Source organism: Magallana gigas, chromosome 2 (genome assembly GCF_963853765.1).
Source record: "Magallana gigas chromosome 2, xbMagGiga1.1, whole genome shotgun sequence".
Lineage (NCBI taxonomy): Eukaryota > Metazoa > Mollusca > Bivalvia > Ostreida > Ostreidae > Magallana > Magallana gigas.
In genome coordinates this window covers 37618016-37645422 of record NC_088854.1, presented here as the reverse complement: position 1 = coordinate 37645422, position 27407 = coordinate 37618016, and the positions used below count along the sequence as shown (strand labels likewise).

Below are 27407 nucleotides of genomic sequence, written 5' to 3'. Positions count from 1 at the left end.
TAAATAAATAAATTATAACAAATCTTATAAACTATGAATAATGAAAATTTACTGAAAAATAGGTATGTTTTCTTTTTTTGCATTCAAATTTCCCATTGTTAATTTTATTTTATTGATTTATTATAATTCATTGTTTGATCACATGCTGTGCTCGCCCCAACGGTTGCACCGTAAAACATATTAACATGATGTTATTTATAATTAATAATGTCTCTGCATGGTCAAATATTGGTTTTCATGCAATTCTGTGATAAACTATTTCAGATTTGTATGTATTGTGACATATTTATATATAGATGTTTAATATAAATATGTGGGGTTTTTTTTTTTTTTTTGTTATCACTTGTGGGACTGCCACCCCATGCACAACCCCACCCTCCATCCCGCCCTTCTGAGATTCATCTCCACTGCACCACACGGGGGTAGGATATTCAGAGGAACCAAGGATTAACCCCCTCCCCTGTTTCAATATTTCGTGAGATTGAACTTTTCTGCATTACTATAGGCAGTCACTGATCCACGGTCTTGCGGTTCCTAATTTCTGATATTTACATTTTCTAGGCTACAATTATTCGGATATTCCATACATAAGTTAATATAATACTATATACATGTTTTATCAATAAAAATAATCTCCGTTAAGATTCGCCCTGTAAAAAATACCAAATACATGTTATAATACTTACTGTTTCACAGAGAAACAACTAACGACATAGTGAGAAAATTGATAAATATGACCTCGGCTTTTCCAAACCATTTCCCGAAAATCAGTGTTTACATTTTTATTATACTTAAGGAAAAGTCCCGAAACAACTTCGCTTTCGGAACCCCTCTTTATTTACGGGTGCGGATCATAGCAGTTAGAAGTTTTGTGTTGTGCATTTCATAATGCATTTTAGAAAAAAATAAATACTTTATACTTAAAGTATGTAGATGATACAAAAGAACTTAAATAATAATTTAGGTTAATTCCTGTTACAAGCCCAAAGGCCTCCCGAAGTGCTTTGGAAGGACTCGGGAACCAGGCTATACTCTGTCCCAAGATATTTTGGATTCACGTTTGGCTTAATTGTTTGATATTTATAAATACCTCAGGATTCAAACGATGTTCATTCAAAAGTATGAAAAATTTCCAAGATTTCTCAGTCAAAACGCCCCTGTTAGCTTATCAGGTTTCAATACAATGCTAAAAAATGTGATGTCTACGGAGATTTTGTATTGCAGCAAGCCCGGATGATAACGTTGAAATATTGCGCGATGTATTCCGAGTGTATTCCGAATGGAGAAAAGATGTAAACATTCCCCATTATAAATCTCCGTAAGGAATCTGTTTTCGTTCCTGTGAATTTTTCCGAGTGAAAGATGATAATGTGTCAATGAAATTATCTTGGAAAATATCCCTTTCAACTATTTCAATTGCACTTCTTTCACGGGTAAGTGTATTTTTATTAAAAATCGTCCAAATGTGCAGCATAAATATCTTGGGACAGACTTTAGTTACAATTAAGCTACATTTTGAAACTCATTTCATGATTTTATAAAAGTTAGAATGTAGTTTCCAGACTATATAAATTCTTCATTGCTTTATGGATAATGTTGCATGTGAAAATAAGATTTACAATGAAGTTAATGAAACGAGAATGTGATGTAAGTTACAGAACTTGTGTGCGATCCCATGCAATTGCATATTTAGTACTGTACAGTAATTAGTAAAACGAAAATATGTTCAAATCAATGAAGTCACATATTTAATGGCAATAATTAAATGGATTAGTAGTTTGAATGAAAATTCATTTCGAGGAAGAACAATATTGTTACAGAAGTACGTTGCTCAATATTAGCACACTAGCTGCCATCTGATTCTGTATGCATTTGAATTAAGTTTGTAATGAAAATATCAGTGATTTTGTTATGAAAATCTATGCATACCCTATATATGATACATACATGATATTTCATGGTAAAAATCCTAATAATAGTTTCTAAACAAAACACAATATAATCGCAAGTTGTATATAGACACTATATCGTTATCTACATATTTAAACAATGATTAAAATGCTTTCTTCGGTGATTCATGCAGGTTATGAAGGTGGCGACATTGTAGAAACAAAAATACCATTCCCGCGATTTTAGCGGGTTATGTAATTTTTTATCTGCAATGATCGCTTTATGTGTCATGTGGGAATTTGATTCTGGCATCTTCATGATATTTCATGCAGTCCGTGAGTTTTCATAGGTTGCTGTAGCTTTCGATCAAAGCGGCGTGTAGATTTCACTCCTGTCAGCTTCAGTTGCTGTAGGTTTCGACCAATCAATAAATGGGGCGAGTAGATTTCAATCTGGCTGTTTCAATAGAGCTATGAATTAACTATAGTCTGAAACAACTGTATGGCTAATAATTAAAATAGTCATTAAGAAATTGTATTGGAAAATACATTACAAAATCGAGTTGTAAAGTTTAATATCATATAGACAAAGACGCTGAAGAATGTAAATATACCAACATAAACCACCAAGAAAAGTTGTAAATAAGGAATCATTCTTTGAGTATTATGAGGTGATAATTTTGGTCGGGGCGTTATCAAATCCAGTAAAGCCCGAAGGGCTTTATGATAGATTTGATCACGTCCCGACCGAAATTAACACCTCATTATATTCAAAGAATGATTCTTTATTACTTATATTTATATAATTTATATTTATATAATTTTAAACCATCGTACGATTAAATATTTAAAAATAAATAAGCAAACCCCGCTGGCGCCTCAATTTGGCTTCATTTGAAGTTATGGGTTATATAGTACAAAACCGATGCGTAGTGTAATCACAGGCAAAGACACTGAAAAATGCAAATATATTGTTTTCATGTCGCAATCTAAAGAACTTTAAAAAATAACTCGTGCATAACCAACAACTACAGAACATAATTTATTTCTTAAACTTAAGTAATATTTAACAAATTAACCAGATGTCGAAGTGAAATGTTTTTTTTGCTGATAAGTCTTAATCTTGCATCAGGCGGAGGTTTCTTCTTTCTAAACGAAACGAAATTAAAAAGAGGAAAATCACATCTTATAGTGTCCATGTACGAGTTCAATGTATTTGCATTTGTAAAAGACTGATTGATAAAGTTGTCAAAATCAATTTATTAGTGTGAACAATAGTTGTGTGAACTTAATAAAAGTTCGTAAATTTTATTATTGTATGATTGTCGTGAAATAAATCTTTACAAATATTATACATAGACGTAAAGAATTACCTTAAATTCAGAAAAACTAAAGAAGAATAGTTTTCTCGGCATGAAGCCTTCATCATCATCATCATCATCATCAACATCTTCTTCTTCTTCTTTTTCGTCATCGATGGCAACCTGAAAATCCAAAAATAGAGAAATATTTTTTTTTTTACCGGTATCAATACTATATGACAAGTTATAGGTCGTATTTCAGTGAATGGAGTCATCCTATGAAAAAATGGACCAAACATTTTTTCAACAATGTGTATCAGTTTAGCAACTAAGACCATTTATTTGAAAGACTTTAGAAAAAAAATTAACATCGATGCCTCGTCCTCTCTCAGGGTAAACAAAACTTTGAATAAATTGCTCATCACAATTTGATAAGTTTTTCATATATTTCTTGATAAAATGACAATACCTTGTTTCTTGTATTGAAACCAGTCTTTCCATCATCTCCATCATCGGGATCTTTTTGCGTGGGCTCCTTTGATCTGGTTCTTGATGTGTTGCAGCTTTGTTCAGCATTTTCATCTCTGAGAATAAAGAAATTTGATATAAGATTATCAAATACTAGTAGAACATCAAATGTTGTAAGTGTTGTCTGTACCCGTTATAATTGAATTGCTTCACTGAAATTTACATAAACATTTTAATTTCTTCTTTAAAAAAGAGATTTAAAAAATATAGCAAAACATAGTTGATTAATTTCAGGTACAATGTAAAAAGTAATAGAGAAAAGTAGATATTTTACCCGATATCAACAATTTTGTTGTCGTTATCCTTTGCTATCTCCAAATGTTTGAGTTCTTCATCTTGAAAGTTTTCTTTCCCTTTCTTCAAGTCTTCATCATTTACGTGCCTAGTGCATTCAGGTGATGAAGTATTAACCTCTTCTTTTTCTTGCTTCACCTTCACACCAGCCCCTTCATCATCTTTTATTTGACTTTCCTCTTTAACCTGCGAGTGTTTAAAGTCGCTCTGACTCGTTAATTCATCTTCAACTTTATTTGCTATTTCTGATTTTACTATGTCGAGCACGTATTCAACCAACTTATCAAATTGTTCATCCTGTTGCTGATCTTTTGCGACATTCATCTTTTTTGATTGAACTTCAAAATTCTCGATCAAGTCATTAGTCGCTTGTAGATTAGTTTGCTTCTCATATTTATCAAAGACTACCATTTCAGTACCCTCGACTGCATCCTCACTGCGAACTTCTTTTTCTTTTCCTTTAAATACTTGTAACCCTTCATTCTTAAAATCAAACGCCCCAGGGTCGTCAGGGATTTTTTCATTGGTAGCCACCATGGTTTTGCCAAGCTGGTGCTCCGTCTTGTCCGAACTCTTCATCTTTCTGACGTACGGCCGTCTCCTCCGTTTACGCTTGATGTGCCTTTCTAGCGCAAGGAGTCTTCTTTCCTCCAACACGGGTATATTCTTAACTCGAAGTTTGATTCTTTCATTTCTGATTCCACTCGCTCTCTTTTCATCTGAACGTTGAATCTCCTGCCCCTCTGTGATTGGAACCCTTTCCTAATTAAGTACAAGACAAAATGGATTGTTCGATTCTGTTGCAACTTTATGAATTATCAATGATGAAAGTATTTCGAAAACGTATTCGTACATACCATATTGATAACTGGACCGTTTCCAATATCTGATTTTGACTCCATTTCACTGTGAACTGTAACGAGATATATCTTCTAGATATGAGGTTTATGTACAAACATGCAAATTTTAACAGTGCAAACTACCTAAAACATGTTACATTTCATTACCTGTCAACTCTTCTTTGTATGCTGTTGTGATGCAGATTGTGTTGATTTGATTGTGACGTTATATCACGTGATTTTTGATTGTGACGTCACGTTAACTGTTGGCTAATATGCGACATTGTTTGTCACTAAAACAACCTATTATAGTATAATTTACTTCATTTCCCATGCTCATGAACACATTATCAAAACATAAAAATCCAAAGAGTTCAATATTCTACATGTATTTATGTAATCATTTAAGGTTTCTTAATGCGTTATTAGTTAAATATGAATAGAGAAATTCTAATCATTCTAATCATAAACAGTTGGCAAGCCAAGGGAGAAAAGCCATGTTTTCTTTAAAGTCAAAAACAAGTCAATTGTATCTGAATACAGAAACAATGCTGTCAATTTTTTATACTTATATTGCTAGTATATTAAATTATGGCTGTGAGATATGGGGCATGCATGCTGCAAATGATATAGAAAAAGTGCATTTAGAATATATTAAATTTGTGTTAAGTGTGAAGAAGAATACAAACACTGCACTTGTATATTTTGAAACTGGGAGGCTACCTATGAAAACTATACGATTGTTTAGAATATTCAAATTTTGGTTCAAATTGTTACAAAGTCAGAATTGTATTTTGCAGTCCTGTTATAAAATGCTGTATAATGAGTGTGAATCGTCTTTGGCACCTGCTGAAAATTGGGTTACTGTAATTAAGAATAAACTTTTTGAAATAGGTCTAGGACATATATGGTATGAACAGGAGTATATACATTGTGAAACCTATTTTCCTTTAATTAAGCAAAGAATCATTGATCACTTTACTCAACAACTTGTAGAACAGATTAATTCCTCATCTCGATGTTATTTTTACAAGCATATTATTGACCAGTTTTCATTACAATATTATTTAACAAAATCAATACCTTCTAAATATAAGAAACAAATTACAAGAATTAGATTGTCATCTCATAGACTTGCTATTGAAAGTGGACGACACACTAATGTACCAAAAGAAAGACGCTTATGTAAATTTTGTTCAGATATTGAAGATGAATTCCATTTTGTTTTGAAATGTCAGCAGTATAGAGAAATCCGAGTAAAATATATTAAGAAATATTATTGGAAAAAACCTTCTGTATACAAATTTATACAATTATTAAGTGTTCAAAACTTTAAAGAACTGTGTAATTTGGGGAAGTATCTCCATCTAGCTTTCAATATTCATGATAATTAAGAAAAATTTCTCTGGTTTCTTCGCCTGTTAGTAAAATTTTATTTTATATACATTATCAATGAACTTCACATGTTCATGTACCATACCATTATTTCAATATTGCTATATTTATATGTAATAACCTATGCCATAAGATGTATGTCTTGTGCAAATAAAGAATATATATAACTCGGTTATTGAGTCTTCGAACATTGCATATAATCATTCGTACCTGTTAATCGTCATTTGTAAGACTTATAGAGTTTTTGTAAATTTTTGATTCATAAACCATTCGATGTAAGTTTGACATTTGTACATGCACCATTAGTGATTTGCAAGTTAAATGGCAAATTCTCCATAAAATAAATACTCAGTACGTTATGTTGTTAAAAACTATGTCACAAACATATCGGCTGTTTTTAAGGAGTAAAAGTACAATGTAATAATATAAGAGGTCATAAAGGAGGGATATATTTTGTTATTTAAAAAAATATCAGCTAGGTGCCTGCATGTGGACAGGCAACAAGTTTTACCACTGAAGCAAATGGTGCAAACAGGTCATATGGCCACAAAAATGCATTTTTGAAAGTTCTTATAATATTGTGGAAATGTTTCAACCCCAGTCGGAAAATATTCTGTAAGACATCGCTTAAATTTAATATTGAAAATAAACAATATGCACTGAAAGTTGATTTTATCACCGAATTAACGACCCAATACCCTTGTTAGCAGAATATAAATCTTCTGTTTGGTTTTCTTGGTCACCCACCCCTGATTTGAAGAAAAAAAACCCACGATGCTATATGTAAACAATGCAGACATTCGAACAATTACTCCAGAATTTTTTTTATACCTCATGTAAAGAAAGCCATATAGCATTTTTTCTACAAAATTTTCTTTGTGTTGCTACAATAATTTTCATCCATTGATTTTCCTTTTAAATAATTTTAAGAAGCTGTCGTGTCTCAGTATTGAGCCGCTAAAAAAGGCTGAACAATTCATGACCGTTCTCATTTAATGGTACTATGGCATCCGCATTTTGACATCATGGAGAAATTTCAAACACAGCTCTAAATTAAATTGTCAACTCGATCGATGTGCAAGTAACTCCAATGGCTGACTTTTCTTCTTGCCTGCTTTGTTATGAACCGATATCTTTTCTTACAATGATTTTATTATAGTGGTAGAAATAAAGAATAACAAATCACAGTTTTCGCATTTATTGTCAAATCAGTTTATTCTTCAATAGGTTTGAACCTATTTAACAAAATTCAAAGAAACAAATATGTGAGAGGAAAAAAAAAAAGAAAAGAAAAAGATACGAACACTTAAACAATGTAATAATGGTAATAAAATTCAACATAAAATGCCCTCCTGTTTGAACTAGTTATAATTTTAATACATTGCTTGCCAAAATGCAGTCAGAAGATATTGAATAAAAGTTCGCTTATTTTGATTTAATTTTCTTCAAGCATGTGGCAAGCAGAGACGATTTGTATATTACAGCTTTTGGATAAACATAAACAAACAAAAATAAACCCGCAAGAGAAAAGGGCGGTAGCAATGGATTTTGCCCATGTTATTTTTTAAGCATTCCTCCTATTCATGATGCAGGGATAGTATTTCCAACCATAATAGCATGCGCGGATCAAGAGGGGAAGGGGGGGGGGGGTCTTTAAACTTCCTATATTCACATACATTAAAATTACCGAAAAAGGCCTTGGACCTCTCTGAGAAAAATTTCTGGATCCGCGCATGTATAGGGGATGGTTGAAATGTATGCAAAGTAAAATTGATGAACAATACAGTTTTGCTGTAGCACTTCGAACAAAATATGGCACAATAATAAAAGCAGTTTATATATTATGAAATCATGACAAAAATTCCTTAAGCATACCCTTCACATAGAAAATCAGAAAATCAAACTCAGCAAGTACACAATATGACACAATATCTCTAAGCCCAATAACGTTTTATTGTAAATGTGGAATTTGAAGTTCACACATTGAGTTTTTTGCACAAAAAAAAAAACAGAAATAAGTCAAAACTGTTGTTTTGCATAGAGAAGCTAAACAAGGGCTTATTCAAAATAACCACATGTACCCGCAATTAAGTTCAAATGAAGCTCTAAGCTATTATAACTTACTATATGCAAATTCAGCAAAACTCAATTCAAGAGAGACACACCATACTTTGTGCCTTATGAAGAATGCTTACATAGGCAATACCTGCTGCCCAATTAAATGACTTTTTATTTACATAATAAAACATGGTCAAATTGAAATCAGATACATCTTATTGCATAGAGCGATACAACAATGACTACAAACAGCCTGGCATATCGCAGGAGTTTTGGGATCAATCAGAAAAATCATCATAATCAGTATTTCATACACAGCGTAACCTTCTCGCATTAGTTAGGACGTCAATAAATTGCAATTACATGTTTCGTGGTTTCATCAAAATTCATTACTGTGTGACAATTTTTGTGGATTTTATTGTTAAGTTAATCCATGAATTATTGTATTGATAGGATCATTGTCCATGAATTAATTTATAAAGTATCCTTCAAACTGTGATTTTTTTGTTAAATCTACAAAAATTGATACCCAAAAATGTTGATGAAAATTATTACACAGTTGCACCAAAAATAAGATCACATTGTCTAACTTTCTAGAAAAAGTCAAACCAAATAAAAAGCAAGCCTAGATTACTATAAACACTTGTCACATAGCATAGACTTCACATCAAAATATACATACAAAATTTTGTACAAAAACTTTATATACATGCTCTGTTAATTTAAAGTAGGGCTATATACAAACTAATGCACATTTTAAGTAATTCTTTGTGTGAGCCAGATAAACATGAATACTGAGTATTTAGTTTTGTAGTTGAAGCAAATCCAGCCTCTCCGCTGAATTCATGTTTACAAAATCAGTGTAACACAACAACCATGAAACAACTACATTGGATTTTTCAACCTTGCAAATTATGATTTTTGTTCAGTCTTTATATAAAATTTGCAATTTTTCTTGGATTGAATTCTACAACATGCAGATTCAATTAAAACATACGGCATTCTGTGTTTAACACTGTTTAGTTGCTTGTACTTGCCTCAAACCAAAGTGATAAAAGAAAAAAAAAATACGGTACCAGTAACAAACAAGCAAATAAAGAAAGAAAAATAAAACTCATGCAAATTGGTAATAAAATTGATGAAAATGGAAGTCCGTAAAAATGTCAGGCAGTGGAGGGTCATATTTATTTTTTATTTATGAGACGTGAAAATTGAACTGTTACTCTGTTATATTTAAACTTGAAATTAGATAATGTTGTGTATTGCAAAAGTTCATTAAAATGATAATTCATGTACAGTACAAAATGACTTTATATTCTAATTTGCATGTACTGTTTATTCTTGTGCAATTCTGATGTATAACATTTTCTTCCCAAAATAAATACTTTAAGCTTTTTTATAAATATGTTTCATGAATGAATAACAAAAAAATAGAAATACATGTAAATGAAGTTTTGTATAAAGTTAAGTAATAAGAAACTTTTATCACCCAAAAAAGCACAACCATTTTTGACCTAAAGAATTGTATGCAATTACATGTATTAATAAATATCCACCTTTATTTTTTTTGCTTGTAGTTTTTATACTGTAAATAATACCTATAATTGGTAATGTCTATCAAACATATGTTCCATAAGACTTCTTTAAGCCATTTTCATGCCTCAGTAGGCTGAATAATATGCCTAACATTTTTACGGACCACCTTTTAAAAATGTGGGAAAAAAAATAAAAATATTTTAAAAAATAATTTCACAAATTATTCTAAACTAAAAATAAACTTGCTATCTATAAAATTTGAATTAGAAATTTAAGCAGGTAAAACAAAAGACTAATAAAAAATCTTGCAAAGGGAGCCATGCATTCATCTGGTGTATTTGAACTGTTTTATCTGTAAAATACAAGAATAAAAAGGACATGTCACAATATGAATTATATCATCTTTATGCTAGTAAACTAATAAAAACTTGAAAGTCGTAGAAGACAGAACAATATGGATGAAAATTCTTTTTAAAAAAAATCCACCATAAACAACCTTATGGATTAGTACACATACATCGACAAACACCCTTAATACATTGTAAAAGCAGTCCTGTTCATTTTTTACCTGTCAGAATACTTCTGCATGCATCAACTTAAAGGACATGCTGTGCTGTAAAATATAATTCACCACATTATGTTGAAGCAATAAAGTTAGTAAATAGTTGTGCATACACAAACACAAGTTTTTTGAACATGTATATTAGTACTTTTGGAAATACATGTACCATCACACAATTCTTACCAATTGGGCATGCATCTTTTTTGCAAGCTATAAACCAATAATGTATTAATTATCTGAAACTAAATTAATCGCATACAACGAAAACCTACCAGGTTAAAAAAAACATTGTAACATCCTGGACATAACATGCTGCTTGACTCTTAACTTACAGAAGCACAATGGAGCATCAGATGAAATCATCATGCTACTCGACACCAGTTTATACCATCAATGTGAAAGTGCAGATTCTCCGCAAAAGTTCCATCACCCCCCGATCAAAAGATTTCTCAGCCTTCATGCGGGTAAAACAAGAAGCATCATTGTAGAATAATTAGTATAACTTTCAAAACATTACAAACCTTTGACAGGAATTATGCCTCCAGAGAAGAATTGAGCACCTTGAAAACAATTTCATAGTTTTCAATGAGCTCATTCCTGTTGGTTGGATCATTCAAGATGGCTTCTACGCTGTCAATCATGGGTTCGTTGACGACTGGTGATGCAACACTCCCAGCTGGAGAGGAGGCCTCCGAGTACACAGACTGGGAGTATGGAGACTGAACACTGTTAGTCTGGATACTCCCAGCCGGAGATGCTGCAAGAGGAAAAGTCGAGTGTGGAGGGGACTGCAGTGTGGCCGCAGCTTGGGGGGAAAATGCTTGAGAATACGGAGGTGACATCACAGAGGACTCTGAGCTGCCACCTCCAATTTTGCTCTTTAATTTTTGAAAAAGCATCATCTTTTCTTCGAATGAAGCTTGTGATTTCTTAGGCTCCTGTCCAGATGATCCTTCTGATATTGTCGTAGCTGGGGCTATATTCAAACAAAGATTTAAGGTCTAAGAATTTAACTACCTGGTGGGGGAGTCCTTTAAAATGTGCAGGAGTGACTACAGACTACTACTTGTGAACTAACAGAACGATAATTGCTGTTTAGAAGAGTTTATCATGAAGGCTGTAGCCATTACCATAAACATTCGAAGCCATGGTAACAAACTGTGTGGTGTGGTCTGGGCTCTGTAAGGAATGAACCGAGTTTGCTGGACTAGGTTGTTGCATGGAATACATGGAAGGTGCTGGGCTCACTTGCTGCTGGTTGCTGTACATGGCAGCAGAATGACTCGTCTGTTGCTGAGGATACACTTGCATTTCAGGGTACCCATGGTTAACGTCTGGAGGCAGGTAAGTCTGGCCGAGAGCATTTTCATCAATTGTTGAGAAATTATTAGCATTCTGTGTAACCAACATTCCTGACAGTGTTGGGTGTGTACTTGAGAGGCTTTCGTTAATACTGAATGACTGGGCATTGCTGTAAGTAGATGGGTCCATGATGACTTGTTGTGAGTTCTGCATGTACGGAACCCTTTGATACAGGGTGGTAGTGTGAGGCTGGCCTGCCATGCTATCTTGTGACTCACCCCCGCTGAAATCCAAAACCGTCTGAGGAATGCTGTGTATCTGTGGAGAGCCTGGTGGCAAAGACATTGGTGAATAAGAGGGGTGTGTGCCATCAGAATACATAACGGGCTCTGGCTGGGGTTCGGACAAACGCTTAGATTTGATGACCCCAGGCCTGTTTTTAGCAGCCTCTCGTTTCTTTGACGGTGCAACAGCTTTCTTTATATCTCTTTTTCTCTCTTGAGACGATTCTTCATCTAAATTCAAATCACTGTAAAAAAAAAAATGCAATGTTCCTCATAATTAACTTGTTATAAAGAAACTTGATTAGTGTGTCATATTTAAATTGACATGAAATTACAAGAGGAATATAAAATTCAAATAAGATTTTTCATAATAAATTGATGTTATTTTTTTTTTCAAACACTCTATTCTTAAATTTTAATGATTTAAAAGAAAATGGCGGTAAATTGCCAGACTTTGAGTTTTTCGAATTAAAAAAATTCTTTACTTTAAGGAAACAATAAGAATTTCCTCAAACTTCTTGTAACCTTGATTTTCTCCCTTGCTTCTGCTCTCTACAACAAAGTGTATTTACGAGTATATATTACAAACTTCATGTGTTGCTTTATTGTTTTCTGAAATTTCAAATTCATTCACAAATCATGTTTTAATATCCACACAAACAGACAGATTACCAGTATTGTAAAGTTGGAAAGCCTCCTCTGTCCTGATAGAAGATGTCGGTGATTTGTATAACCATTGCAAGAGGTGAACTTTAGTATCACCTGGAATGCATGTGTTCTTCACACATTGAGCAAGAGTCTTCTTCTTGAAGGTGTCTGCTTTGAATGGGTCCGTTGGAAAGCATTTCCACTGGCCTAACACAAAAATATAAATTCAACAGTAATATCGAAATACAGTATATACTATACAAATATTGACTGGGGTTGAGGGCAACATTGATTATATTAGCCCACGAGGGACGAAATATTGCCCGACGCGAAGCGGAGGGCAATATTTTCGTCCCAAGGGGGCTAATATAATCAATGTTGCCCGAAAACCCAGTCAACATTTGTTTTGTTATATGAAGAAACAAACCAAAACAAGAGGCCCATGGGCCACATCGCTCACCTGAACAACAGTTCCTTGTAACATTCTATTTCCTAGCATATGTTATTTTTATTTTAAACTTTGAACCCCTTTCTGGGGTCCCAGTATTGGTCCGGGGTTTATGGTTGGCTTTAACAACTACACTAGTTGAGGACCCTTGCATTGTAATCTCACAAACTGTAGCATTGTAGTTCTCAAGAAGAAAATTTTTAAATATTTTCGATATATATTTCTATGTTAAACTTTGAACCCCACTTGAGGCCTCAGTATTGGTCTGGGGGTCTTGGGGCCCCAGTATTAGTTCGGGGGTCACGGTTTTACCAATTTAGAATCTACAATAGCCAATGATGCTTGCATCTCACAAACTGTTGCAATGTAGTTCTTGAGAAGAAGATTTTTAAACATGTTCCCTATATATTTCTATGTTAATTTTGAACCCCTTCTTGGGCCCCAATATTAGTCTGGGGGTCACGGCTTCCACAATTTAGAAACTTTACAATTTGAGAATGCTTGCATAGTAATCTCACAAATTGAAGCATTTTAGTTCTCCTCCATTAGACTTTTAAACATGTTCCCTCCTATCTTTTTATGTGAAACATTGAACCCCTTCTCCTGGAGCCCCAGTATTAGATCGCTTCTATAATTTAAATTTTTCATTATTTGAAGATCCAAGTAAAGTAATCTCACAAAAAATGACATTGTAGTTCTCGAGAAGATTTTTTAAAAACATGTTTCCTATATATTTCTATGTTAAACTTTGAACCCCTCTTGATGCCCCAGTATTATTCCGGGGGTCATGATTTTAACACTTAAGAATCTACAATTGCCAAGGATGTATACATAGTAATATCCCAAACTGTTGCAATGTAGTTCTTGAGAAGAAGATTTTTAAACATTTTTCTTATATATGTTAACCTTTGAACCCCGCCTGGGGGCCCAGTTTTTGCCAGGGGGTCACAATTTTAACAATTTAGAATCTTCACTATACATACAAGCTTATGTATAAATATTGGTATTTCTGGTGCAGTGGTTCTTGAGAAGAAGATTTTAAAACATTTATCATATTTATTTCTATGTTAATCTTTGAACCCCGTTTGGAGCCCCAGATTTAGTACGGGGGTCATGATTTTTACAATTTAGAATCTTCACTATATATACAAGCTTTTGTGTAAATATTGGCATGTCTGATGCAGTGGTTCTTGAGAAGAAGATTTTTAAACATTTTTCCAATGTATTGCCATGTTAAATTTTGAACCCCGCCTGGGGCCCCAGTTTTGGTCCGGGGGTCACGATTTTTACAATTTAGAATCTTCACTATATATACAAGCTTTTGTGTAAATATTGGCATTTCTGGTGCAGTGGTTCTTGAGAAGAAGATTTTTAAACATTTTTCCAATGTATTGCCATGTTAAATTTTGAACCCCGCCTGGGGCCCCAGTTTTGGTCCGGGGGTCACGATTTTTACAATTTAGAATCTTCACTATATATACAAGCTTTTGTGTAAATATTGGCATTTCTGGTGCAGTGGTTCTTGAGAAGAAGATTTTTAAAGACATGCACCCTATTTTCACTGTTTCGTAATTATCTCCCCTTTAAAAAGGGTTGAACCCTTTATTTTAACAATTTAGAATCCCCTTTTCATAAGAATGCTTTGTACCAAGTTTGGTTAAATTTGGCCCAGAGGTTTTTGAGAAGAAGTCAAAAATGTGAAAAGTTTACAGACGGACGGACAGACGGACGGACGGACGGACGGACGGACGACGGACAACGGGTGATCAGAAAAGCTCACTTGAACCTTCGGTTCAGGTGAGCTAATTAAAAAGTAATTGAAAACAGATCGCCATAATTTTCTCGGCTCAACAAAGAATTCACGAATTCAATTCTGTGCAAAGTTCATTTCCAAAATATCCTCAGCATCGAACGGTCACTGGTGATATTCCGCCGACCGAAAGAATTAATATACAGATGTTCTACCTGATTTTACTTCACAGTAAATCCTTATATCCGTTATGATAGCAAACCGTCGCATTGCGCGTCCGTTGTTTACTTGCCTTGACTGACTGTCTATTATGACGTCATCTTGTTTTGGAGTCGCGAAGAGTTATTTACGTCATCGTTTACGAATTAACTAATCAGAGGCGATTATTTGAAATAGAGGGAATGTTCTCTAGATATTATTCCTAGCCGGTCAATATCAAAAAAATATTGACCGGTCAATATTTTTCGGACGAGCTAATATTACAATTATTGACTATTCGTCTATATAGAGTTATATAGTGAGAATATACTACTGAATATAACAATAATATATATTATAACCAGTACATGACTGTATATATTAGTGTTCTTAAAATGAGAATCAACTTTATTACATGTACCTTTTTTGTTTTTGTACAAGACCGTAGCAGATATGGCTCCACAAAGATTTTGACCTTGACCATCAGTAATGACCTTGTCCGAGAACCTTAACAGGTAAGTATACTCTTGCATGGGTTGAATGTTATTCTTCAGTCTTTGTTCGGCTGTTTCCTTCTTGATGAAACCCGCGATCAGCCTACAATATTCTACCTTTAATTAACCTACATATTAATAATCTATTTACTGCAATACTAATTTTTGATTATTAAAGTAGATCCAGTGTTCTGTGACGTCACACTTTTTTGTAAAACTTTGAATTCTTTGAAAATTGTGCAAGATAGTTTTATTTATTTTATGTGAATATAATCACATGGATGTAATTAGAATTATTGGTAGGTTAAAAGATATTTTCGCACTTAATTTTATACTTCATTTCCAAATTTTTATATATTTTATCTATGCAAAGGGGAAATAACTCTTTTTCTGACTTTTCTCTCAGTTGTATGTCTAAATGCTATAGTTTTTCTTATTCCAACGATGAATTTTAAAATATTTTTGTAATTTTAGTTTTCTGATAAAGTTGACATTAAAATTAAACAAGAAAAACAAATTTCTGCCGACAAGATTTTACTTTTAACAGAAAAAAAATACATTTTTCTAATGCTAAAATATGCTTTAGTTTATGTTTATCTGGCATCTCAAAAAGTGTGATGACATGTATATTTTTTCTAACAATTGATGTCATTTAAGTCTATTAAGTCGAAATCAGTTCGGTTTTTCAACTTTCCTCAGAGAATTTTACGAGTATGGAGCTACCTTAATTAGTATATAAAAGCATATTGCACCGGTATGTATACTTTTTTTTTTACAAGTACTGTAAACTTAGAGTGTTTGTACTTGCATTAAAATATCATTCATATGTTTCAAATATTGTACCGGTACTATTGTATATAGTATATATACACATAATTCAAAGACTTTTGGCTTGACCCATCAACCACCTTACATTTGTACATGGATGATAAGGAGATATCGTACATACCCATCATTCCAATAATCTTTGAGATGAGATTTGGTAAGATTAAAAACGGCCAGGAACCACATCCAAAACGTGGCCGATTTCTTCTTGTCATCTCCTTCCTTAATATCCATCATTTTTTCCTGTATACATTTTTTTTAACAAAAAATTAAAAATGTTAATATACTAGAGAGATTACAATGTACATGTTATCAAAAGTAGAGATCAGTGATAGTATGGTTAACCTTTAGTTTATAATAAATATATGTACAGAAGCTGTACATTAAATTCATGGTAAAAAAAATGTTCCTTTATGACCTCATAATACTATCATTACATCATCTTTCATACCACTGGGAAGGGAGATTGTTCTGTAACTTTGATTGAATTAAAAAGAGAATCTCGTTTCTTTGAACATGTTCTAAATTGATTTTTTTTTTAAATCTGGTAACTATTCCATCATGATATAAAAACTAGTTATTCTTAAAATAGTTGAAAATGTTGAGCGGTGAAGCAACATTTGAGACTCACACAATCATTTGACATGCACAGTAGATATTTATATAAATTATTTTTACTTTGATACCTAAAATGAAGTGTTCTAACTTCTAAGGATTTGACAAAATACATTTAACTACAAAGCGCTGGATAAAAACATACCACACAAAATCTCCTAAATGGAATGTCCATCTCATCTGGTATTGGGTTATCCTCTGAAAATTCATTTATATAAACTTAAGATACTTTTTTTCCAATTTTGGGCCCAGAGGGCACATAAGTTCACAATTATTAGGGATAAATTCCTAAATGGGAGATTACACATGTGACACAGACATACCCAGCATGAGCCTGCTCCCTAGATGAGCTTTCTCATCAATACATAGGTCCCTTCCTCCCAAAGTCAGCATCTTCCTGTTCAACATATCAAACACTATGTGCCACTTCAAGGAGTTGGCCGTTTCTATCGGCAACTGAAACTGTTTGCAAAGAACAAGCTATTTTTACTGAAAAGTTTTGTCTCTGGTAAAAATATACATTTCTGGTGTGCAACAGAAAGACAATGTGGTAAAATACAAAAATATCTCCACAAATGGATTTTGAAATAAATGGTGAATACTGGTATATTTAATGCAGTACTTGAAGATATAAGCAGTTAATGTACCATTAAATTTCGGACATCCCATTTAATTATCGGTAATCCAAAGTACACTGTCAGGATTAATGTTAAAAAAACAGTAAACATGAATATATAAACTTGCTGTGTTAGTATGCTTTGGAAAGCAATTATTACCCCTGGAAAGTCTCAGAATGTTCATGGTGGTCGAAAGTATGCAGACTTAATTCTGCAGGTTCTCTCTCTCTCTCTCTCTCTCTCTCTCTCTCTCTGTCTCTCTCTCTCTATCTCTTAAATACATGTACTTACAGCATCATTGGTGCTGAAGCACTGCCAAAGAAGAGAGCCATGTACATTACAGCTCTGACTGGCTCCTGTTGTTACCACAATGGGCAGAGAAATTGTCTGAAATGAATAAAAAAAAATTCTTATGAATTTTATGAATTGGTAGGTACATGTATTATTTATAACTTTTTAAGACATTCTCTATATAAACCCATCATATAAAGTCAAACTGCTGAAATAGCACCCATTTTAATAGAGGCAGAAGAGAAAATAAAAGACAATCTATAAATGTGTCTAAAATGGATGTACTACTTACAGCTACAAGAATTTCTTGGTCGCCAATTTTGACCCTTGTTGTGAATACAATCCTAAATTTGTCCTCGCAAACTTGAACGTCTGGTTTCCTTTCAAACTTTTCAATCTCCATTTTCTTAAAAGAAGCCAAAGCTTTCTTCTTCTCAAAGGTTGATTCATCTGTTTTGGCCTTCATCTTAATATCACATGGACTTTCCCAATTGCGATTGTGATATTTTTCGTTGACTTCTGACTCGTTACAAAACTGCGCTTTCACTTTCCCTTTGCAATCAATATTATCACAGGCTAGGAGTCTAAAATATATGATATTGAAAGTTCTGCATTATTAAAAATTTACACTCTACAAAAACATGTGAACAGTAAAGTTAAATGATAATTGGGCAGCCTAAGGAATATATTTCAATGACTGACAATTTATAAAAGAGTTAAATATGATTCAGTGCATATCAATTATATTGAAAATACCAAGCCCACAAATATGACTTGTATACATATATTATGCTGGAAAAATTGTATTTTGTAGTTTAACTTTACCAGGCCATAATGTGTCACAGGCATATGCGTAAAATGATTATTTGTTAAACTTTGAATTGTCTGTTAGATGTACCTGACAACGGCAAAGAACTTTGGACAACGAAACTTCTGATTGGCTGCTTCCTCTCCATTGCCATCTGCCTCTTTGTTACGTTTTTTTGATCCCAGTTCAACTTTTATTATGTGCTTCTGTTGTTCAGTTACAACAAATGAACTGTTTAGGGAATGAACAATTTTAAGTATGAAAAACTTTCATGTATCTAATTTCTACATGTATATACTACTAATTTTATTTGGAATTGAATGCAAATTTTTTGTACAAATAACTCAAAAACACAAGTCAAATTATTATGTATGCAATGTACTGTAAACCAACTTTTGTTCGTGACGACTTTATTTCACAATTTACTTCTGATAAACTGGTTCAACACCACTAATGTTGCAACCAAGCCTTATCCAGACCCCTCTTGTTATAACAACCATGCGACAACGACTGGTTCACTGCAAGAAATATTTACAATGACGATGTCCTTGAGAACCTTGAGGAAAATTTCTCCCATATGAATAACAGTTGGTTTACAGTATTTTATAATTTGTGTGTTTTTTTTTTTTTTAAACTATCGTTTTATATACCTTATAAGAAGTTTTTCAAAGCAGTTTCTTAGACTGCATGTTGTTTTTTGTACCATATCAAATCCTGCTAATAATTCGAGTTTTGGCAACGCATATTGCAGATTATCATACAATATTTGTCCCAACCAGGAAAATCTGGAAAAGAATATTTTGCTTACATTAATATTAAAACAATTCTAGACCACATTTAAAATAACAAACTTAGTTTTTCAATAAAAAAAATAAGTTGAGTTCATTTTTGTGAATGGTTTTGGCATACAGGAACTATGAATCTTAGAGTGCATTCAAATATGTTGTTCTTGTTGTTCTGGAATATTGCTGGTACATATACGAACACACAAAATATACCCGAATGCCAAGAACACGATGGAAATTATATTGTTGACTCTTTGAAGGAATTTAGTAAATTATTAGGATATAAAAATAAAGATGGAGGGAAGTTTAATACAAAAGTAATAATAATTCATGAACAGAAATTATTTAATTTGTTCACTGAAATTACACAGAATTGCATTCAATGATATTGTATTCTTTTTTGCGCCATCTTGTTCTCCTTTTTCACTACAGAGCATGTTGGTGTGAATTCTTGAACCTCGAACCATATTTATGCTGTGTTCTTGCCTTTCAAAAATCGAGAATTTTGGCACAAATGCTTAACTATACTCCTATCAAGAACAGTGGTTTTGAATGCACTCTTAGGGTTAACATTTTGGCTGCCAATAGTAAATTAATTGGTAGTCGACACCCTGACACACTATCAATAATGATCATGATTAACACTATACCCTCTCTCCACTTCTGTAGGGATAGGGGGCCTATGATCCACTAGGTCCACATAAAACAACTGCAGCTGTTTCTTGTAAGCTGACATCTTCCTCACAAGTATGGATTCAGCCTCTACAGCCTTGTTCTCAATTTCTGTTAGGAAATATTTGATGTCCTGGTGAAGACTCTGAAATATTTTAAAGTTCGATCCATTCTGAGTTAGCATCGGTACCAAAACAAATGACGTTGCAAGAGAAGTTGAAGATATTGGAATATTTTACAGTCACTTTTACATACTTAGCTATAAACACTAGTATTGGTATTAAGACAAAGAAGAAGTTGGGATTTGATTATTTAACAGTTACAAACACATATATATATATATATATATATATATATACAGATCTTGATAGTTTTTTCCAGGGGGGGGGGGGGGGGATCCAAGAGATAATTTTATTTGCTGACGGGGGGGGGGGGGGGGGGGGGGGTGTATTTTACACGACTTACATGTGCATCAAAACAAGAATACAAATTCCTAACCATTATACATGTACATTTAGTATTCTTCCATTTCTGAAGCTTGAGTATAGAACCAAGAATAATGTATCCAAGACATTTTATGTGTCAAGTTTTTCTTTGACATACATGTATATCTTTTGTGCAATTTTTAGAACAATTCACATTACTTTCTTAACTGTCAACAAACCAATATTTTCAAACAGGAAGGTAAAAAGTTCACTTTAAGATATTCAGGAAGGCAGTTGTGGTACTCATCGGAAAAATCAACTTTTGAAATCATCCGTCACTCAAGAGAAAACTTATCTTACAAGTATCAAGAACAGGCATCCCACAAATGTAACAGGAAACGCTGGTTATCTGCACTTCACAGGTTGATGAGTTCTCGAATCAAATTAAAATTTTATACCAGAAAATTGCGGTGCACATATCAGGGAAGAAAATAATCGAATTATGAAACACTTACAGCAAGTAACTGAATTTTTTTCTGATGGGATTCAATCTGTTTCCTCTGTTGCTCTGATGCGTTTATTCCATTGTATCCACCACCCAGGTGATCAAAACCTAGCAGTCAGAGAAACTCATTTGCTATTCAACATTCAAGATAAAAACGATAACGAAATTTTAATCTGCACACAAAAAAAAGATGACAGTGAGAATGAACAGTTTTGAAATGACCAGTCAATTAACTTGACAAGTAGCAGTACATGTATCCATTGGACTAATTTCACCAGAAATTATCACTAGTCTGCGACAAGATACGTTCATGTGCAGAGGCTATTCATGAATCTCGTAGCTGTTCTTATTGTAAGCATATTGGTTAACCATAAATACCAGTTATCACAAAATAAATGTCGCTCAACTCACCAACTTGGTTATTCGGGTGGTCCTCCAAGGATTCTAATTTGTCAATACAGACACTGACACTCTACAAATTTCGGTAACAACAAAATTCTTTTATAATATATTATATAAATATATATACGTGTATTCAAATATTAAGATCAAATGAAAATCATATCCCAAGTCTTGACACATTTCAGCAACTTTTTGTTTAATGGAATGAAAATGCTGATCTTGCAGTTATTATCAATACATGTACTGAGAGACAACTCCAAAAATAGTACCTTGCTGCACTCATCCATATATCTGAGGATCTGATCTTGGTCATCGTAGGAGCTCACTTCCATGGCCTTTGCCTATTAAATTCATTAGACTTTTGAGCATTATCAGTAGAAATTCATGCACATATGAATTTTATAAGCAGTTAGAAATTCATACACATATCACTTTCATAAGCAGTATCATCAACAGATTTAAAAGAAAATGTTTTGTCACTTTCCTACAATTCCTGATACCATTAGGTTCCAATCATTTTTAACCAACATCTTTTGTGCTATGTTGGTAAAATTTTGTAAAACTTTATACATACACTTTTTAGCTACCATTCTATTCAAATCAACAGATTTTTACTGTTTATTTTTCTCATCATTGATGATTGAACTGTGAAAATAGTGCAACATGGCATACTCTCTCATAGCAGGTAAAGTCTGTTAAGGATTACGCGGATATATTTTAAATATCATTTTAAGTATCCTGGACATCATTTTCATTTCATCATACCATATAACGGGTATTTTCTGCGGCTTGAAATTTTTGCGGTTTAACCCCTAAAAAGTATCAAATTATATTCTGCGTTTTCAATTTCTGCGGTTACATTAGACCGCAAAAAAAAAATACATATGTTTAATTTTCTTTTTCTGTTTGTAAGCTCGCGTTTATATGAATCTCTAAAATATCTTGTCGTGGACTCTTTTAATTCTGGATAATTGTCTTTGAATTTTCTCATAGCTGCGGCAGGTCCATGTTCAGCGGCGCAGTTCCCGATTATTGCTCAGTCCTCGGGTTAATAGGTCGAATATGAACCACGTGTTTTGCTCGAATTTGGTGTTGTAGATTTATCCATAACTTCAGACACCCTTGTATTACACTCTTGAATCGATCTAGGGGATAAACTTGCCGATAACTGTCCGTTAGGATTTGGAAGAATACTTCCGCGCTTTACATATCTTAAAATCGACATTCTAACCGTGTTCACGGTGAATGAGAACTAACTCTCAAATTTTTTACAAGTCTACTAAATACTGCTTGTGAACTTTTCTCAGATCATTTTTTTTTCATACTCGACTAAACGAACAGTCCTTATAATCTGTTAAGCTATAATTGATATCGCACAGGTAACATGAGATAATTAGGTGTGAAATACGACGCAGAACCCCCTAATAACGGACTGATCATATTTGAAAATTTTAGCTTGTATTTTAAATAGTGTCAAAATTAGTGATTTTTTTAACAGAATATTTTGCGTTTTGAATTTTTGCGGATTTTTCTTATCCGCAAAATACCGCAGAAAATTAACAACCGCAGAAAATACCCGTTATACGGTATTGTACACTTTTTATTTTTTTCCTGGATCCATTTCTTAGTTCCATTACATTACTACATAGATTGAAGTACCTCTGCAGCCACAAACTGTGTCAGTAGTCTTGTTTCCTCGTGCAGATACCGGCACATACTGGTTATAAATGGTTTGGGATTTTTTTCATAATTATTCTGAAAAACAAATTTAAATGCTCATAACTACTGGCACATGCTAAAAAATCTATTCATACAGTACCAATGTACAGAAAAATCAACCACCTGGCATCTGTCATCTACTGTTTGCATTTTTCCTTTCACAAGTTCTATTTGTGTTAATTTATATACCAAATCTTTATTCTGTTGTCTTGTGATAATAAATACATACAAACAATTGATAAAGGGAATCTGGTTAGAATTTATGAGTCTTCGTTCAACAAAAAATCTAGATTTTTAATTATCTATAACCATGTAAATATAGCAATTTGAAGCCCAATATCATCATTGATTAGAGCTTTTTAAAAAAGCCCAAGACTTAAAAAGCCATTGATGTACTGCCACAAAACTAGTCCCTATACACTAGTACACACAGAGCTTGCTGAGTTGAGAGATACAGTGGGGTTTTCGTTACCATGGAGATGGCCTTGACTTCTGTATTACCTTGATGTTGTCATACACCACTCTCTGAGATAGCCTCTGGGTTTGGTCTGCTTCCTCATGCTCCATGCTGTCAAAATGTTCCAGAATCATCTTGAACATCAGTTTGTAGGCAGCATCACTCTTTGGGTCCATCTCATCATGCTCAAGGACAAACTGCTCTCCACTTTTCCTGCAGCAGTTCAACATATTTCATTAGCACATAGCACATTTACAACTAAATATTTACATGCTGTACAGTACCGATCAGACCCAACCTAACACCAGAGTAAACCCCAACTAAACCCCGGGTTTACTTTCTGGGTTTACTTTTTGAAAATTTGGGTCCACTCGGGGTTTACTTTGGATTTACTCAAGAATTGCTTTTGGAGTCAACTATACGCACTGAAGTGTGAAGCAGACATGTATTTTATCTTATCATCCTACTGCCTGTAATTCCTGCCCCTTGTATATTCCGAATACACATGTAGCGTCTGCTTTTAGGGTATACTTCTGATCGGGGTTTACTCTCTGAGTCCACTCTGGGTTTACTAGGGGTTTACTCTGGGTCCACTCTAGTAAACCCAGAAAGTAAACCCAGGGTTTAGTTGGGGTTTACTATCTGTTAGGTTGGGTCTGATTGGTACTGTATGTTATAACTTCCCTAAATAATTTCACTCATTTCAAAGAATCCACGATAACATGACATTCAGCTGCAACATTTTTTTTCTCTGTAGTATAAATATAGTGTGTCATCAACACATGCATAAATTAAATTTTGTTCACCAAAAGATTTCATCAGAAACCAGCCTTTTTTCCAAGAAAAAGGCTTTTAAATTACCAATTTTCAGAATCAAAGAGGTCTTTGCAATATAGACGCGTCTCGCGTATATGTTCATCCGCTAATTTGTATATGTCCTGCCATCGTTCTCGGAATTTGTGATTTTCCAGACAAAAGCTGAAGACATCAGGAAGAGTTGGTAAATCGGCTGTAGCCATTTCCATGTTGTTGATTTTTTAATTCTATAAATCAAAACAAACACAGCATGATATGATAAATCCAATACTGTGGAATCATTAGATTTCGTGGTGGCTCAATTTTCGTGGAATTCGTGGGTACCTTTCATCCACGAATTAATTTCCTCCACGAATTAATAAATTAGGGCAATAAAGTCATATTTCCTCTGTAAGTTTAAGAGAATGCACGAAATTAAGTCCCCACGAACCTGTAAAACTTTAGCAATCCACGAAAATTGGCCCCCACGAAAATTAATGATTCCACAGTAAACATCTCTCGCTTTCTCACAAACACGCCCCCAATATTTTATCCAATATATCATTAATTAAATGCATCAATTTACTGAGCAGGTATTCCATGAAAACATTATATAACACAAAAATCATGCATAAGCTTTACAAAGATGAAAACATTCATCATCTCCAGATTATCTATTTTTTCAAACCTTGTCTGCTATTTTTTGATAACAAATTTATGCAAACCTTTTTTACTGCATGAGAACTAATCTTTGATGGGACCTATATATAGCTGTCACCTTGTGTAGATGATATGCATTGATTTAAAATAAAAGGTTAACAGAAATAACAGAGACATGTTTTTTTTCGTTATGGCAATTGCAATCTTTGAACTTGGAATTGTTAATATTCTAATATTGTGAAAACCATACTGTAATTTCTATGCAAGGTAAAAGTTGATTTAAATTTTCTACATGTGTAAAGAAATTAATGCATGCAAGGTACAACCAACACTTTGTTTTGTTATGGTAACTGCAATTAATCTTTGAACATCAATTTGTTAATATTCTAATATTGTTTGAAAATTACACTTTAATTAATACCCATGCAAGCAAAAAAGTTGATTTGAATTTTCTGCATGTGTAAATAATGCAAGGTACAACCTAGCTACAGGTCGAAGCTCTCGGTCTGAAAAAATATAATGGAAACCAGGTCACCCGTCCAAAATTTTTAAGAATGAAAGCTTAATTAATAAACAGACCTGCAGCGAGGTACGTGTATAACCAACACTTGCTCTATATACAGATGTAATGTCATTTATAGTGTTATATACGGTACTCTTCATCACAAATATAACAAAGTAAAGATCGATAAATGTGAAATTCAAAATCTACTTCTTAATGTTTAATACACTTTTGCTTCAAATTCCAAGATCCATATATAAATCAAATTTATCAACCGAAGAAGTAAAAATTTGTTTTACTAGTACAATAAGCAAGAATCAAATGACATCTTCTAAAAATTAAAGTACAGCTGATCTAGCTGTCAGCTGATATCACTGTGACATATGGATGATTGATTTCAGTGGGAAAACATGCAGCTTTATATTTTAAAAAGGTGGCAGCATGGCTGTTAAAAAGATTTGCATAAAATATTTCATTTACCACTATCTACATGATCTACAAGCAAGGCAATTGTCTCTTGACGTTTTCATGAATAATGACCTAATTAAACCTCACTAAAATTTTCCACGTTTTAATGTTTACCCTTTTTCGAGATAACCTGGCCTAGGGGCTATTTCACATTAAACAAATCAAAAGTTCTAAAATTAATGAAAAACCCAAAATACTTATCTTATACTTACAATTATTTCTTGGTAAACTAAACAAGTCGTGACATGGTGAGATTCTCCAGGAAATGAATGTTAAAACAATTGACCTCGGCCTCTCCTCACCATTTTCTGAAAATCAGTGTTTACATTTTTGACTGTGTAGTAGGAAAAGTCCCGAAACACCTTCGCATTCGGAACACCTCTTCACAGGCGCGGATCCATCTGACAGAATAAAGCATTTACTTTACAGATTCGGCGAGTGTTTCATTGTGAATGACCAAAACTATTATCTTTTGACGTGACTTATAACGTTTACGAACGCTATGTACTAGTGAGATCAAATTGTAAATTAAAGTCGTTTATCAGTGTCATATATTAATACATTTAAGTTAGTACGAGTAAAAATAAAAAGTACGGTAATTCTAAATGAATAAAAAGTAAAGATTACGAGAAAATGTGGTACATGTAATACAGAACTAAAATCAAGGTAACTTTGGGAAATAAACGTTTATTAAAAGTTGGTATTATAACGACTAAAGGGTCGCATTAAAACCTAAAAATGTCATATTACAACATTTAGAACCATTTTAACAAGACCTTAAATTGGACTTTCAGTAGGATGCAACTATCTATTTCTTTCGTCAAAACAAGTTAAAATGACGCTGGTTTCAAGCGAAATATACACCGATTGCGGAGCATAATTAGCTCAAAAGCCAGACAAATCTTGTTGATTTTAAAGAGCCATGACTGAGTGGCCTACAATGCAACAGACAGGCCTACGTCACATTGCTGTTTGACACAACTACCCAAAGTCCAAGCTCCTGTTAAAATGGTTCTATGTATAGATTGTACAGTTATTAAATTTGACGATAATCAAAAATTAACAGGCACAGGGGCCAAGCCCGTTTTAACATTAATTTCAATGTAACCATAAATAAAGAGATAAATAACCTTTATTTATGGTTACATTGAAAATAATGTTAAAACAGGCTTGGCCCCTGTGTTAACAGGTTAAAAGATCAATTTTTACAAAAATGGAGTAACTACTTATATTTTTAAAAAAAACGTTATGGGAATTATTTACAGATATTATTTTTTTAGAAAAAAAGTTTGACTTGAATGTGAACTAATTACGTATACTTTGTCCAACACTTGT

At 33.3% G+C, this 27407-nt stretch overlaps 3 protein-coding genes across 8 annotated transcripts in view; all 3 read right to left on the bottom strand.

Moving 5' to 3' along the window:
• The window catches only part of LOC105332473 (signal transducer and activator of transcription 1), a 23603-nt gene extending 22783 nt beyond the window's left edge, over positions 1–820 (bottom strand). The window contains exon 1 of the mRNA XM_034446891.2: positions 687–820. The gene's annotated coding sequence lies outside the window, so the exon portion shown is untranslated. The remainder of the gene's footprint in view (positions 1–686) is intronic.
• Positions 821–2918: 2098 nt separating this feature from the next.
• On the bottom strand, positions 2919–5304 carry LOC109617373 (gelsolin-related protein of 125 kDa-like). The gene is made up of 6 exons (XM_020063231.3): positions 5020–5304; positions 4870–4925; positions 3993–4774; positions 3660–3774; positions 3263–3373; positions 2919–3038 (listed from the first exon to the last, which is right to left on the bottom strand). Exons 2-6 carry the CDS (start codon positions 4912–4914, stop codon positions 3018–3020), a joined length of 1074 nt encoding a protein of 357 aa, XP_019918790.3. The 5' UTR covers positions 4915–4925; positions 5020–5304; the 3' UTR covers positions 2919–3017.
• Positions 5305–7428: 2124 nt separating this feature from the next.
• Positions 7429–26443, bottom strand: LOC105318228 (signal transducer and activator of transcription 5B). Of its 6 annotated transcripts, none has more exons than XR_010711097.1 (22): positions 26285–26443; positions 24509–24690; positions 23692–23860; positions 23131–23226; positions 21741–21812; positions 21481–21541; positions 21080–21177; positions 20118–20284; positions 19333–19467; positions 18773–18913; positions 18167–18458; positions 17875–17970; positions 17290–17428; positions 17112–17164; positions 16476–16594; positions 15454–15629; positions 12661–12843; positions 12474–12540; positions 11533–12233; positions 10924–11378; positions 10409–10612; positions 7429–10192 (listed from the first exon to the last, which is right to left on the bottom strand). XR_010711097.1 is itself a non-coding variant. In XM_034446889.2 (21 exons), the coding sequence occupies exons 2-20, from the start codon at positions 24670–24672 to the stop codon at positions 10936–10938; spliced, it is 3372 nt and encodes a 1123-aa protein (XP_034302780.2). In that variant the 5' UTR covers positions 24673–24690; positions 26285–26443; the 3' UTR covers positions 7429–10192; positions 10924–10935. The 6 variants fall into 6 exon arrangements, 4 of the variants coding, with proteins under 4 accessions (XP_034302780.2, XP_034302781.2, XP_065932476.1 ...); XR_004596226.2 differs by having other exon boundaries at positions 10409–10453; XM_034446889.2 differs by lacking the exon at positions 10409–10612.
• Positions 26444–27407: the final 964 nt, after the last annotated feature.